This window comes from Tamandua tetradactyla, chromosome 6 (assembly GCF_023851605.1).
Source record: "Tamandua tetradactyla isolate mTamTet1 chromosome 6, mTamTet1.pri, whole genome shotgun sequence".
NCBI classification, from domain to species: Eukaryota; Metazoa; Chordata; class Mammalia; order Pilosa; family Myrmecophagidae; genus Tamandua; species Tamandua tetradactyla.
In genome coordinates, this window is record NC_135332.1 from 152,674,707 (window position 1) to 152,689,564 (window position 14,858).

General features: G+C 35.1%; 1 protein-coding gene across 1 annotated transcript in view; it reads right to left on the reverse strand.

Annotated features, from left to right (window-relative positions):
* Positions 1 to 14,858, reverse strand: part of EIF3E (eukaryotic translation initiation factor 3 subunit E) — a 52,100-nt gene that overhangs the window by 11,893 nt on the left and 25,349 nt on the right. Inside the window, exons 8-10 of the mRNA XM_077167486.1 lie at positions 2,938 to 3,064; positions 2,161 to 2,262; positions 1,075 to 1,184 (exon numbers count right to left, since the gene is read on the reverse strand). Coding sequence (XP_077023601.1) covers positions 1,075 to 1,184; positions 2,161 to 2,262; positions 2,938 to 3,064 — 339 coding nt within the window. The remainder of the gene's footprint in view (positions 1 to 1,074; positions 1,185 to 2,160; positions 2,263 to 2,937; positions 3,065 to 14,858) is intronic.

Genomic DNA, 14,858 nt, shown 5'->3' on the forward strand with positions numbered 1-14,858 from the left:
ACAAGTGACCAGATTCTAATAAGAAATAGGGCAAATCCACAAGAGAAACTAAATTACTAACCTCCCTCTTTCACATCCCTAATTATCTATTGCCCACATATCATATGCCTATCACTCTATTTTAAAATCAATAACATATTAGGAATCTGCACGTATTCTTTCAGAAAATCAGATTTTTAAAACTGTATGTCTGCTAGCTAAGCACTAATAAAACTGAAGTCAAGGATTCAATTCCCATAAGAAAAGCCCATGATCACAATACACTTCCGTGGACAACCACTTCAATGACAACCCACTAAAATCAGGCAAGCAAACAATGCCTTAGCAAAAACAAATGGCATTAAAGGAAAAGAATTTGGCCTACAAACCATTCTTCAGAGGCAAACATTAAAGTATTAAGTTTATAAACATTTACTATTTGATTTCAACGTGGCCAAAGGGCACTTGTTACTCTTTAAACTCGAATACATAAAATAAGTTTCTAATAGGTTATGCAAGTTTCACATTTTTTCCCCAATAATTTTCTCACACAACAGAGAAAATTTTAAGTACAATTCACCATAATTTTTCCACGTTCAACATTTTAGGATGTCATATATGGGAATTCTAATATGTAACTAAATAAAAAAACTTAATTAACTGAAATGATTACCAAATGTGGTGATCCTTCAATAGAATTTCTGATTTACTAAGAGCTAACTGTATTCCAACTCTTGCTGAAAACCTTTCTACAACTGGCTCACTCTTTTCCCTACGTAATGCATAATAGTATTTACCCTTAAAAAGAGGAACTAGCAATCAATTACTGCTTCAAGATTTTCATTTTGTAAAATGCCCATGCTATGTTACACACATGGAAGCTAAAGAAGATAGTTCTGAGTTGGCAAAATCCCAAAATTCAAACAAGTTAGGATTTTCAAGAAATCATTACTAGATTGTTTCTTTTGCTTCTAAAAGTAAACAACAGAATTTTAAAAAATTAACTGGAATTCTATTAAATATAACTTTACAGTAAATGGAAACTTCTGGGACTTTAAAAAATAGAAGATATAAATCAAGTCAGGGTGTTCTTACTTAATGCTGATACACTGGTGGATGCGACAAAAAGTCTCAAATATAAAGAGGCGAGCATTTTCAATGAAATCCTCCAGACAAGCCACCAAGAAGAAGTCATTCACAAGAACCTGTGCATATAAAATGAGGGAATAAATTAATGACACTGACAAGTAATTTTCAAAAACTGGACACAAATATTTTCTGTCTGCTTTACTTCTTGTTATTAACATCATTAGTTATATATCATAGCACTTTCTCAACACTATGGTGAAACCTCTAATAATCTGAATAAGCAGTAAAAGAATACTGTAGGAAAAAAGACCTAAGAATTGGAAGGCTTCCTTATTTCACTGATGACATTAAGTAACAGAGCAACCTTCTGACAAAGTAGCTTTGTCTTGTCCATTATCCTACATAAATGCTCTATAGATAAAACTTATCTTTTTCAACTATTTAAAACAAATAGTTATTAATGGACTAGAGATATTAGTATTTCAATGACAGTAAGTAGACTTGGAAATATACAAAGGAAAAAAAATGCAAAGGGTAGCTCCTATTCCACAGATGGTGTTATAAATAAAAGAGGATTTTTTAACTTCAAGAATAGCAACCAAGTGCCCTCTGCCTCTTCTGGATTCACATCCAGGTCTAGATAGTATAAATATACATCAATATTTACTTTATTAATATCTGCCTATAACTATATAAACACAAATTATCAATCTGGGGTTCTAATTTTATATTTTGTCTAATGTTTGAATACCACCTCTGAACTTGCATTTGTGTGATGCATGTTTTTACCTCAGAGAAATAAAATCTCAGTCCTTCAACAAACTTTTTGATTTTGTGCCAGAATTTAGGTTCAAAAGATGAAGCTGACAATCAGTAACCTGTGAATTTGGTAAACACAGCTAAATTTAGCAGGTAAGTTCCTGGTTTAACTTCTTAAAACTTGAAAACTAATGTCTCCACCCCAGATCCTTAAGAGTAACAAAGATATTACTGATATAATTACTTCATTACTTTAAGTCACTATAAGGTTAACTATTTAGAATACACAAAAAGGTAAGAATTATTAATTTATAAAAAAAAGTTCATACTTACTGATTCACATTCTCTTAGCTTTTTCTGAGCCCCATCAAAGTCAAAGTTAACATATAAGCATTCAACAAACTCTGTAATTGGATCTTTATATGTGTAAGACTCCTGTAAAAGTAAGCCAAAGTTCATGTTGGATCTTATGCAATATTTTTTAGTGGATAGCCCCTAAAATATCCCAATCTTTCTGTTTTCTCCGCTTACCATCAATTTCTAGAAAAGTATCCAGTTGCATCATCTCATCTGTGTCTATCCTGATTCCATACCACACCTTAAACTTAAAATGTCTTATGGACTAAGTTCTCCAACATCTCATCCTAGAATCATCCCAAAAGGTTTTTAAGTTCCCCAACTATTACAAGTCTCTCTTAATCAATGAAGAATAATGATGAACTTCTCTAGCATCAAGGATATTATTCATAGCCTACTGAATGAGAATTATCTCTTTGTATTTAATTCAAGGTTGCATCAAATAAATATTTAGGTTCTTTTTTAATCCATACTTATTGCTAAGAAGCTCACTGAAAATCAACTAGTGGGACTGGACTACAGCTTTCACACAAGTTGGAGACTATCAACATTGTATTTTATATAAAGGTCACTTCTCTGAAGAAATACAGGTAACACCCACCATCTACCAGTTCCAGGATCCAGATCTCCTTCACTTTTTGCAACAAAAGAAACACAGATAATGTATGTATACATTATCTTGCTTTTAAAAAAGAGACTCAATCTATAATTTAGACATTTTAAAAAAAGAACAATAAAGATTTTAGCATATACCTGCTGAATAACTTTAACTAGATCTTTCAGCACTTGTCTGCGTTTCCGAACATCTTTGTTTGTTATGACAGCTGTAGTCAAATAGCGGAGAATATGAGGACACATTGTCTGGATGGCATTGAGATACCTAAGGTAAAAACAGAAAAGTTTATTATTATTTAAAACATACCAGGATTTTCTACAACTATAATCACATCTTATTTAACAAAAGCCCTTGAACAGCCACTTATACTGTACTGTTTCAGTAACCTAAGATTTCAAACACTAAAAGTATAAAATTTAAGGGCATTTCTAAGGAACTAAGGAAAGAGAATCCAATTTCAAGAATCTCAAACTGGTGAGAATGCCAACTGGTATTCCCCATTAGGAATGAGAAAGAAAACTCATTTAAGAGGTTCAGATCCTATTATCATTGTTAAGTAAAAGAATTTTGGAAGGCCTTATACTTACTGTCGAGTTGTTCCAAAAGACTGCTAAGCTATTATGACTTTCATTCATTCACATATTAGAATAAATATAAGAAAAATGTCTGTGTACAAGGTACTCATCATAATCAGCAAAAATCAAGCAGGGTCGCAATGATCTGAATATCAAAATGCACAAACATGCATCATAGGTGTCCCAGAAGAGAAGTGAAAACAGGCAGAATGAATATCTGAAGAAATAATGGCTCCAAATTTCCCAAATCTTATGAAATACATAAATATTCACATCTAAGAGGTGCAACATATTTCAAAAATCTGAATAGACGTACTCTAAGACTAAAATTAATCAGAATACCAAATGCTAAAGATAAAGAGAATTCTGAAAGCAGCAGGAAAAAAGTGATTTGCCATATACAAGGAACACTCCACTAGACTAAGTTTTAACTTCTCATCAGAAACCACGGAGGTGAGAAGGTAAGGGATGCTATATAAAAGATAATAACAGAGGGCGGGCCACGGTGGCCTGTCATGCCGGAGACCCAGGTTCATTTCCTGGTGCCTGCCCAAGTTAAAAAAAAAAAAAAAACAAAAACTGACCGAGAAAAATCGCCAACCAAGAATAATTCATCTGGAAAAACTGTCCTACAAAAATGAGAGAGTTTAAAATAGTCACAGATAAACAGAAACCAAGAGAGTTTACTGACAAGAGACCTGCCCTATAAGAAATATTAAAGGAAATTTTGCAGACTGAAAGGAAAAGACAGGAGAAAGAGCCTTGGAAGACAGTGTATAAACAAAGATTATTAGTAAGGGTAACAGAAAGGGTAGAAAGAGCAAAAACTAAAAATGACATAAAAAAGCCAAAAAAGAAAATGGTTGAAGTAAGTACTACCTTTACAGTACTAACATTAAATGGTAATGGATTAAACTTCCCAACCAAAAGATACAATGACAGAATGGGTAAAAAAATATGAGCCAGCTATATGTTGTTTATAAGAGGCTTCCCTTAGATCCAAGGATACTAACAGGCTGAGAGTGAAAGGTTGGAAAAAGATATTCCAAGCAAACAGTAACCAGAAGAGAGTTGGGGTAGCTATACTAATATCAGACAAAACAGAATGAATGCAAAACTGTTATTAAGAGATAAAGCTCATTATATGTTAATAAAATGGGCAAGCCACCAAGAAAAATTAACAATCATAAATATTCATACACCTAACCATGGTATCCCAAAACACATGCGGCAAACACTGGCAAAACTGAAGGGACAGACAGATATCTCCACAATAATAGCAGGAGACTTTAAACCTCTCTTTCATGTACAGAAAGAATATCTAGACAGAGAATCAATAAGGAAACAGAACATGAATAATATGATAAATGAACTAGACTTAACAGACATATACAGAACAATGCACCCCCCTCACAAAAATTTCTTCTTAAGTGCTCATGGATCATTCTCCACGACACGTCACATGTTGGCTCACAAGCCAGGCCTAAATAACTTTCAATAGACTGAAAGTACACAAAGAACTTCATCAGTAATAGAATGAAACTGGAAACAGTAACAGGTAGAAAACTGGAAAATTCACCTGTACTTGGTGGTTAAACAACACACTCAAACAATCAGTGGATCAAAGAAGAAATTGCAAGAGAAATAAGTAGATATCACAAGATGAATGAAAACAAAAACACAATATCAAGACTTATGGGATGCAACAAAGGAGGTACTGAGAGGGAAATTTATAGCCTGAAATGCTTACATTAAAAGAGAAAAAGAAGCTGAAATCAAAGACCTAACTGTACTGGAGGAATTCGGAAAAATACAGCAAACTAATCCCAAATCAAATAGAACGAAAGAAATGACAAAGATTAAAGCAGAAATAAATTTAAAAAAAGCAAGAGAATTAACCAAAGCCAAATTTGGTTCTTGGAGAAGAACGACAAATCCTTAGCTAAACTGACAAGAAAAAAAAGAAGAGAAGATGCAAATAAGTAAAATAAATGAGACTGAGGACATTCCTATTCACCCAACAGAAATAAAAAAGATCATAAGAGGATACTATGAATATTCATACACCAACAAATTAGACAACTTAGATGGAATGGACAAATTTCTACGTACGAGCAACCTACCATGACTCTAGAAGAAATAAAAGACTTCTCAACAGACCAATCACAAGTAAAAAGATGGAATTAGTCTTTTAAAAACCTCTGAAAAAGAAAAGGCCAGGACAGACGGCTTCACAAGTGAATTCTACCAATCATTCCAATAAGAATTAATATCAATCCTGCTCAAACTCTTCCAAAAATTTGAATGGGAGGGAACACTAACTCATTCTATGAAGCCAACCTCACCTTATTACCAAAGCCAGATAAAGATACCAAAGAAAAGAAAATTGCAGATGAGTCTTTCCAACGAATAAAGATGCAAAAATCCTCAACAAAATACCTGCAAATAGAATCCAACAGCACTACACACTCTGACCAAGGTTGCATCCCAGGTATATAAGTGCAGTTCAACATAAGAAAATCAATTAATGCAATACACCACATTAATAAACTGAAGGGGAAAAACCATATCATATCTTGACTGATGCAAAAACAGCATTTGACAAAACTTGGCATCCATTCTTGCTGAAAACCCATTAAAAGACAGGACAGAAGGAAATTTCCTCAACATGATAAAAAGCATATGTAAAAAACTCACAGCTGCCAACATCATACTCACTGTTGAAAAACTCAAAAGTTTTCTAAGCTCAGAAACAAGCCAAGGAAGCTCACTGTCACCACTGTTATTTAACATTGTGCTAGAAGTTCTTGTTAACAGCAATTAGACTAGAAATAAAATATATCTAAGTTGGAAAGGAAGAAATAAAACTTTCACTATTTGCAGATGACATGATCCTATATTTATGAAATCCTGAAAAATCTATAATGAAAGTACTATAGCTAACAAATGAGTTCAGAAGAGAGGTGGATACAAGAGCGATGTGCAAAAATCAGTAGTGTTCCTACTGATGCAAGGAGAAATCAAGAAAAAAAATCCATTTATAATACAACTAAAACAATTACATATTCTTGAATAAATTTAACCAAAGATGTAAAGGACCCACAGTCAGAAAACTACAAAACTTTGCTAAAAGAAATCAAAGCCGACTTAAATAAATTGGAAGGGCATACCGTGTTCATGGACTGAAAGACTAAATATTGTTAAGATGTCGATTCTACCAAAATTTATTTACAGATTCAATGCAATCCTAATCAAAATTCCAATGGCCTACTTTACAGAAATAAAATAGCTACTTATTAAACATAATTGGAAGGCTAAGGGGCTCCCAATAGCCAAATACATCTTGAAAAACATAAATGAAGTTGGAGGACTCCCACTTCCTGACTTTAAAGCATATTACAGAGCTACAGAAAGTTCAGAAATAGATCTTCACATCTATAGGAAATTAATTTTTTTAAAAATCCCACTGACACACTATTCTAGGTAGAAGAGTTTCCAAACCTGTATCTACACGAAACACTTATTATTCCTTTATGAGGGTTAAAGACCAAAGTAAGTTAACCATGTTCTTTAAACTTTTGAAAGAAACATCCCAAAAAAGAAAAGACCTATATAATGCTCAAATTAGACTCTTAAAAATCTATTTTATTTAAACTCATTTATGAAAACAAGGTTGTATTATCATGTTTACATACATACCAATAATGGAAACACAGTTCAATGACAAATGACATGTAAACTTTGTAAAGAGCACACAAATATTAAAACACTGATTGGTTATAGTTAGCAGAGTGGGGGAGGGGGAACTCATAATAATTCGCATTTTAGGTAAAGAGCAGCAACCTCTGAAGGAATCAAATAATTAGTAATATTTGTACTAATTATTAGTAAATATTAGTAATATTTGCAAAATGATATATACATAGAAAGCTAGCAATTGTACTGGTTTTAGTACTTCTGCTATTTTATCTTCTCTTATATTCAATGCAAAGAAATAAAACTTAATATGAAGAAAAATAGGTCCTCATTATTATTCACAATAAAAAGGGTCTACATCACTCTGAAGGCCTGGGAGTATTACACAACTAGGTAATGGTTCAAGTAGACTAATGTACCACTTTGATTCTGATTCACTGAAGGGAATCTTATTCGTATGTGGTGACTGAACTAACCCCATGGGACCTGAGATAGACTAAACCTTATTTGTAGGGTTCCCACATCTCACTATATAAGAAAAGACCCTTACACAAGGACATACATCAATCTATCCAGAAATTCTATCTATATGCTCTTTCTTAGCATAAGGCAGAAAAGGAGCCCTTTCTTGAACACGGATGCAAGTATTATTGTGGTCTAAAGATTTCTGGATTGAGAATGTGTCTGGTATAATGAAGATAAGGAACATATTGAATCCACTGTCATATTAAGAAACTTCCACAACTTGTCTCAGTTCTTCAAAAAATGGAGTAGCAAGTTGTTTTTCTAGACCAACAATTAGTCCTGCTGGCACTGCTGCTGGCTATAAAACTCACCACCAAATGATTAAATTGAACCATCTGGTAGGTGTTATAGTAACAGATAACACTTTTACTTTTTGTAAATCCAAGTTGGCTTCCTTGCTCCATTGCAAGGGCAGAAGTAGCTAAGAAACCAAGTTTTAACATACATTCTGGTCAATTCCCAGACCATGTGCACCACCCCCCACCTCCCCCAAAATTCAACAAATGGTGCTGCAATAACGGGACAATCACACGGAAAAAGAATGAAATGTGATCCCCATCATACAGCATACAAAAACAAACAAACAAACAAAACCAAAAAAACAAACATGCTCTGGGGCATTGGCTACTTTAATAACAGGTTCCCCCTCTCTATCTGGCACAATAGCCTGGAGTCCTTCAACACTTGGTAATTTTTTATACAGTAACCATTTTATGTCATCTGCCACGATCTGCCATGATGAATCCTTTTCTCCCACAAGATCAATCACCATGCCTGGACTTCTGTTCTGGGAGTTGCCCAGGTTCTCCCTGCTGTCACTTCAAGAATAAACTTCAAAGACAAGTTCCTAACTATAACCCATACCAAACTCTGAAGTCTGTTCTACAGCTAATTGCTATGGTGTCCTTTGAAGTTTATTCCTTTTTTTTAATGTTACTTTTCACAATTAAAAAAAAAAAGATGAATTCCTCTACAAACAGCAGTCACATGATTTGTGACCTTGTCAGCTCTCCAGGAACCACTTCTTCAACTAATTTTTGACACCAGTTGCCAGGTCCACTCACCTGCGACAGAAGAGTCTCTTCATCAAATGGGGTTGGGAGAACTGGATATCCATATCCAAAAGAATGAAAAAGAGTATGAGACCCCTATCTCATACCCTATAAAAAAATAACCTCAAAATGGACCAAAGACCTAAATATAAGAACCAAGACCATAAAACTCAGAAAAGTCTTATGGGAAGAATTTATAGAACATTCTGGTTAATTAATTAGTATCATGAGAAGGGAATCTAGACTGATGTTTCTAGCTTGGATTTTGCCATTAAGAACAAAGGACAGGAGAAGGGGTTATGAACTTAGTTTTTATTAAGATGTTTCAAGTTCCCTAAAGGATATACAATTGAATATATCAAGACTTCAGCAAGGGAAAGTTGGATTTGGAGACTGTAGAGTCTTATGTAAATGAATGGGAACTGAAGTCAAGAGAATGGCTCAGCCTAACCAAGACCTCTGGGCTACTATGTCCTTTTGTGATACTTCCCTGGCTTATCACCTCCTCTCTGTCAATCCAAATTTAAAGAGCAATTAAGTTTCCATCTTCACAGGACTCTTCTCACTTCTTTAAGTGTTACTGCAAACTATTGTACCTATAGTGTACTCAGCACGAAACAGGTGTACTTAGTTAAATATGCTCTTGTCTATTTTTTATTACTTTTTGTTATTAGTTTATATTTTAACTTAAGAACAGAGGGCATACCTCTATTCTTTAAGAGCATTAATATTAATTTTGTTCTGAAGTGTAATTTCCTGATAGTTTTTAATTGTTCACTCTAGCACAATTCTGCTCCAACTGTACAACGACATGGAAATCAGAAAATTTAGTAGTCAAAATTGTACAAATACTAAAAAGTTCTTTCATGAAGTAGAGTAGATATACAACACTATTATAGGCGTTTATAATAGAGGGGTATATGGGAAAAATTGTTTCTACTGCAAAGTATGGACTACATTTAACTAATATTCTAACACTTTCATCAACAGTAATAAATGTACTATGCCAATACTATGGGTCAATAATATGGGGGGATAAGTAGTATGGGTTATTTTCTGGAGTAATGAAAATGTTCTAAATTTGATCATAGAGCTGTGTGCACAACTATGTGACGATACTGTGAACCAGTGATTGTATACTATAGATGATTTCTAAGCTGTGTAAACGTATCTCAATAAAATTGCACTTAAAAGATAAAATATACCTCCAAATTAAAAAAAAAAAGTAAGTAACTATTAGTTCAGGTTGTGAAGAGAATATAAAAAATGAAAACCCTGCCAAGTATGCTTATAATCTGGCTGGGGGAATAAGGAAATTGCATGTTTTTTATTTACTTTACTGGTACTAAATAATTAAATACCAAATAAAGAAACAGACAGAATGTACAGGAAAGATTTCATAAAGGAAATAAACCTGAGCGAGACCTTGAAAAATAGGTAGGCTTTGGATAGGTAGAAAAAAAGGGGGGCATTTCAAGGAAAAGCTGAAATAAAAAGCAGGACAAGAAGTGGAATTTCAGGGGATTTTTAGATCAAGAGCTTAGAGGTTACCCTGAGCTACAGCAGGTAAAATAGCAGCTTTATAGAGTTTTCTTATCAGAAACTAATTAGGGAAAAAAAATGGAGAGACAAGGTCAATTATAATAAACTCAGATACCATCTACTTGAACTGTCAATGGTAAAATGTGAAATTCCTTAGGAAATTTACTCTATTTTAACTTAGAAAACAAATTAAACACTCATTTGCTAACTGAATTTTAAATCTTTCTTTTTATAACTGGAGTGTAACTAGGGCATTGCATTACAAATGCATTCTTTTCCCTAATAACACCTACATTTAGTGGCAAAGCCTCATCTCTAATAGCTTAAGAACCCTGTTCTGTCTTACACCTGATACCTTACATATTATGTTGCATTTAAAAGTTCAACATTTTTCAAACTGGTAAATCATCTCCATTTTAGATTCATAATAAATTATGGCAGAAATGGTAATATATATGATATAAGAGACTTTAACACATATTGGTACCTAAATTTTCACTTCAAGGACAAATACATATTATTTCCAAAGTTCTTCTACATTAAAAAATTAAAATAGGGTGGTGGCATGGTGGCTCAGTGACAGAATTCTCACTTGCCGTGCCAGAGACCTGGGTTTGATTCCTGGTGCCTGCCCACGTTAAAAACAAAAACAAAAACAGAAGAAACCTGAACTTGACAATCTATAAAGCACCAATTTAACATGCAATCAACCATATTAAATTGTATTACTGTGCTAATAGAAATTAAAACAGAGAGAATATGCTGTTCTCCACTAATCTCTTCCATGTATCAGAGAAAAATGAAAACCACATATTTAGTACAAACATAGCAACATAATTTCAAGTTTAAATTCAACAGTAAGTAGCTATCTTACTTAAAGAGTATGCAACCCAGGAAGACGATTAAAACAACAATCTGCCAAGTCAAATGGTGACACAGATTCTCATGAGAACCAAGCAAAAATCACAATAACCAATGAAAAAATTACTAATGAGGAAGAAAAGATGATGAGAGCTTGATTCTTTGGCAAGTGAAAGTGGTAAGCACAGTATTTTGGTCAACTAAAAGCAATCATTATTACTGAGCAGAGCTCTTCTCTTCCACATTTTGCTAATAGGCTGCTACTGTTAAAAAATGTTTCCAGGCCAAGATGGCAGCTTAGTAATGTGTGTGTTTTAGTTTGTCCTCCAGAACAATTACTAAATAACCAGAAACAGTACAGAACAGCTCCCGGAGCGGACACACAGCGTACCCCAGTCTGGACCAGCTGGACCGGCTGCGAGTCTCCGGAACAGTGAGTTCCCCAAGCTGCGGCGGCCGGCGCCCCTCCCCCACTGACGGCTTCCCGGAGGGAAAGGAAAGAGACTCTAACAGTAGCAGGGACTGAGTCCAACCAAACAACAATTGTGGCATTAATAAACAAATTTTGACTACTAAAAATAGGCCCCCAGCTCAGGCCAAACTGGTCAAGGCAGAGGTCGCCTATTGGGCTAACCGAAAAAGCGGAAAGGAGACGAAACGGAGGCTTTTGGGGCTGTTTCTACAGAGGCCTGGCTGCCTCTGGATTCAGCGGCGGGATTGAACAGGCTGCAACTGCCCCAGGCATATGCAGAAACAAGCTGCTTTCAGGGCTGTCTCCTGCGTGAGCCTACCCCAGGGGAGGGGTGAAACACAACTCAGATGGAACCGCTCTCTCAAGGAATTCAGACCCCAATGCTTGGCAATTTGAAGCCATTAAAACCAGCCCACAACCTTTCCTCTGTCTCCACCACGCCCCCATCAGGGAGAGCCTTCCAAAGTTAAAGGAGCCACAACATCTTTTGCTGGTGGGACCCGCAGAGAGACAAGCGCCACATACTGGGCAGGAGAAGAAAAACAGAGCCCAGAGACTTCACAGGAAAGTCTTTCAACCTGCTGGGTCTCACCCTCAGGAAAAACTGACGCAGGTGACTGCTTCCCCCCGAAAGGAAGCCAGTTTAGTCCGGGAAAACCTGGCTGGAGTATGCAATACCTATGTAGACCCACCTAAGGGTGGGGAGGGAAAAGGCACCTTACAAGCAGGAAAAGAAACAAGAAAACAAGAACTGAAAAATTACCCTCTGTTAAACAAAACTTAAGCTAGAGGCCCAGAAAAAGCTGAACTGAAGGTCAAAGAACAGACAGACAACAAACTCAACTAGCAAGAAAACCCTAAGTAAGATAAGTGAAAGCAATCTCCAGAATAAACTAATTAAGGTAATTAAATGTCCAGACGCCAACAAAAAATAACAAATCACACCAGGAAAATTGAAGATATGGCCCAGTCAAAGGAACAAACCAATAGTTCAAATGAGATACAGGAGCTGAAAAAACTAATTCTGAATATATGAACAGAAATGGAAAACCTCATCAAAAACCAAATCAATGAATTGAGGGAGGACAAGAAGAAGGCAAGGAATGAACAAATAGAAGAAATGGAAAGTCTGAAAAAACAAATCACAGAACTTATGGGAATGAAGGACAAAGTAAAAGACATGAAAAAAACAATTGAAACCAACAATGGTAGATTTCAAGAGACAGAGGTTAGAATCAGTGAACTGGAGGATGGAACATCTGAAATCCAAAAAGAAACAGAAACTATAAGGAAAAGAATGGGAAAATATGAGCAGGGGCTCAGGGAACTGAATGACAATATAAAGCGCACAAATATACGTGTTGTGGGTGTCCCAGAAGGAGAAGAGAAGGGAAAAGGAGGAGAAAAACTAACAGAAGAAATTATCACTGAAAATGTCCCATCTCTTATGAAAGACCTAAAGTTACAGATCCAAGAAGTGCAGCGCACTCCAAAGAGAATAGATCCAAAGAGACATTCTCCAAGACACTTACTAGTTAGAATGTCAGAGGTCAAAGAGAAAGAGAGGATCTTGAAAGCAGCAAGAGAAAAGCAATCCATCACATACAAGGGAAAAACAATAAGACTATGTGTAGATTTCTCAGCAGAAACCATGGAGGCAAGAAGACAGTGGGATGACATATTTAAATTACTAAAAGAGAAAAACTGCCAAACAAGAATTCTATATCCAGTAAAACTGTCCTTCAAAAATGAGGGAGAAATTAAAACATTTTCAGACAAAAAGCCACTGAGAGAATTTGTGACCAAGAGACCAGCTCTGCAAGAAAAACTAAAGAGAGCACTAGAGACAGATACGAAAAGACAGAAGAGAGAGGTGTGGAGAAGAGTGTAGAAAGAAGGAAAATTAGATATGATATATAAAATACAAAAGGCAAAATGGTAGAGGAAAGTACTACCCAAACAGTAATAACACTAAATGTTAATGAACTGAACTCCACAATCAAAAGACACAGACTGGCAGAATGGATTAAAAAACAGGATCCTTCTATATGCTGTCTATAGGAAACACATCTTAAACCCAAAGATAAACATAAGTTGGAAGTGAAAGGTTGGGAAAAGATATTTCATGCAAATAACAACCAGAAAAGAGCAGGAGTAGCTATACTAATATCCAACAAATTAGACTTCAAATGTAAAACAGTTAAAAGAGACAAAGAAGGATACAATGTACTAATAAAAGGAACAATTCAACAAGAAGACATAACAATCATAAATATTTATGCACCGAACCAGAATACCCCAAAATACGTGAGGCATACACTGCAAATACTGAAAAGGGAAATAGACGCATCTACCATAATAGTTGGAGATTTCAATTCCCCACTCTCATCAATGGACAGAACATCTAGACAGAGGATCAATAAAGAAACAGAGAATTTGAATATTACAATAAATGAGCTAGACTTAACAGACATTTGTAGGACACTGCACCCCACAACAGCAGGATACACCTTTTTCTCAAGTGCTCATGGATCATTCTCAAAGACAGACCATATGCTGGGTCACAAAGCAAGTCTCAACAAATTTAAAAAGATTGAAATCATACACAACACTTTCTCGGATCATAAAGGAATGAAGTTGGAAATCAATAATAGGCTGAGTGCCAGAAAATTCACAAATACGTGGAGGCTCAATAACACACTCTTAAACAACCAGTGGGTCAAGGAAGAAATTGCAAGAGAAATCAGTAAATATCTCGAGGCGAATGAAAATGAAAACACAACATATCAAAACTTATGGGACACAGCAAAGGCAGTGCTAAGAGGGAAATTTATTGCCCTAAATGACTATATCAAAAAAGAAGAAAGGGCAAAAATACGGGAATTAACTATCCACTTGGAAGAACTGGAGAAAGAACAGCAAACTAACCTCAAAGCAAGCAAAAGGAAAGAAATAACAAAGATTAGAGCAGAAATAAATGAAATTGAGAACATGAAAACAATAGAGAAAATCAATAAGACCAGAAGTTGGTTCTATGAGAAAATCAATAAGATTGATGGGCCCTTAGCTATACTGACAAAAAGAAGAAGAGAGAGGACGCAAATAAATAAGATCAGAAATGGAAGAGGAGACATAATCACTGACCTCACAGAAATAAAGGAGGTAATAACAGGATACTATGAACAACTTTACGCTAATAAATACAACAATGTAGACGAAATGGACAAGTTCCTAGAAAGGCATGAACAACCAACTTTGACTCAAGAAGAAATAGATGACCTCAACAAACCAATCACAAGTAAAGAAATTGAATCAGTCATTAAAAAGCTTCCCAA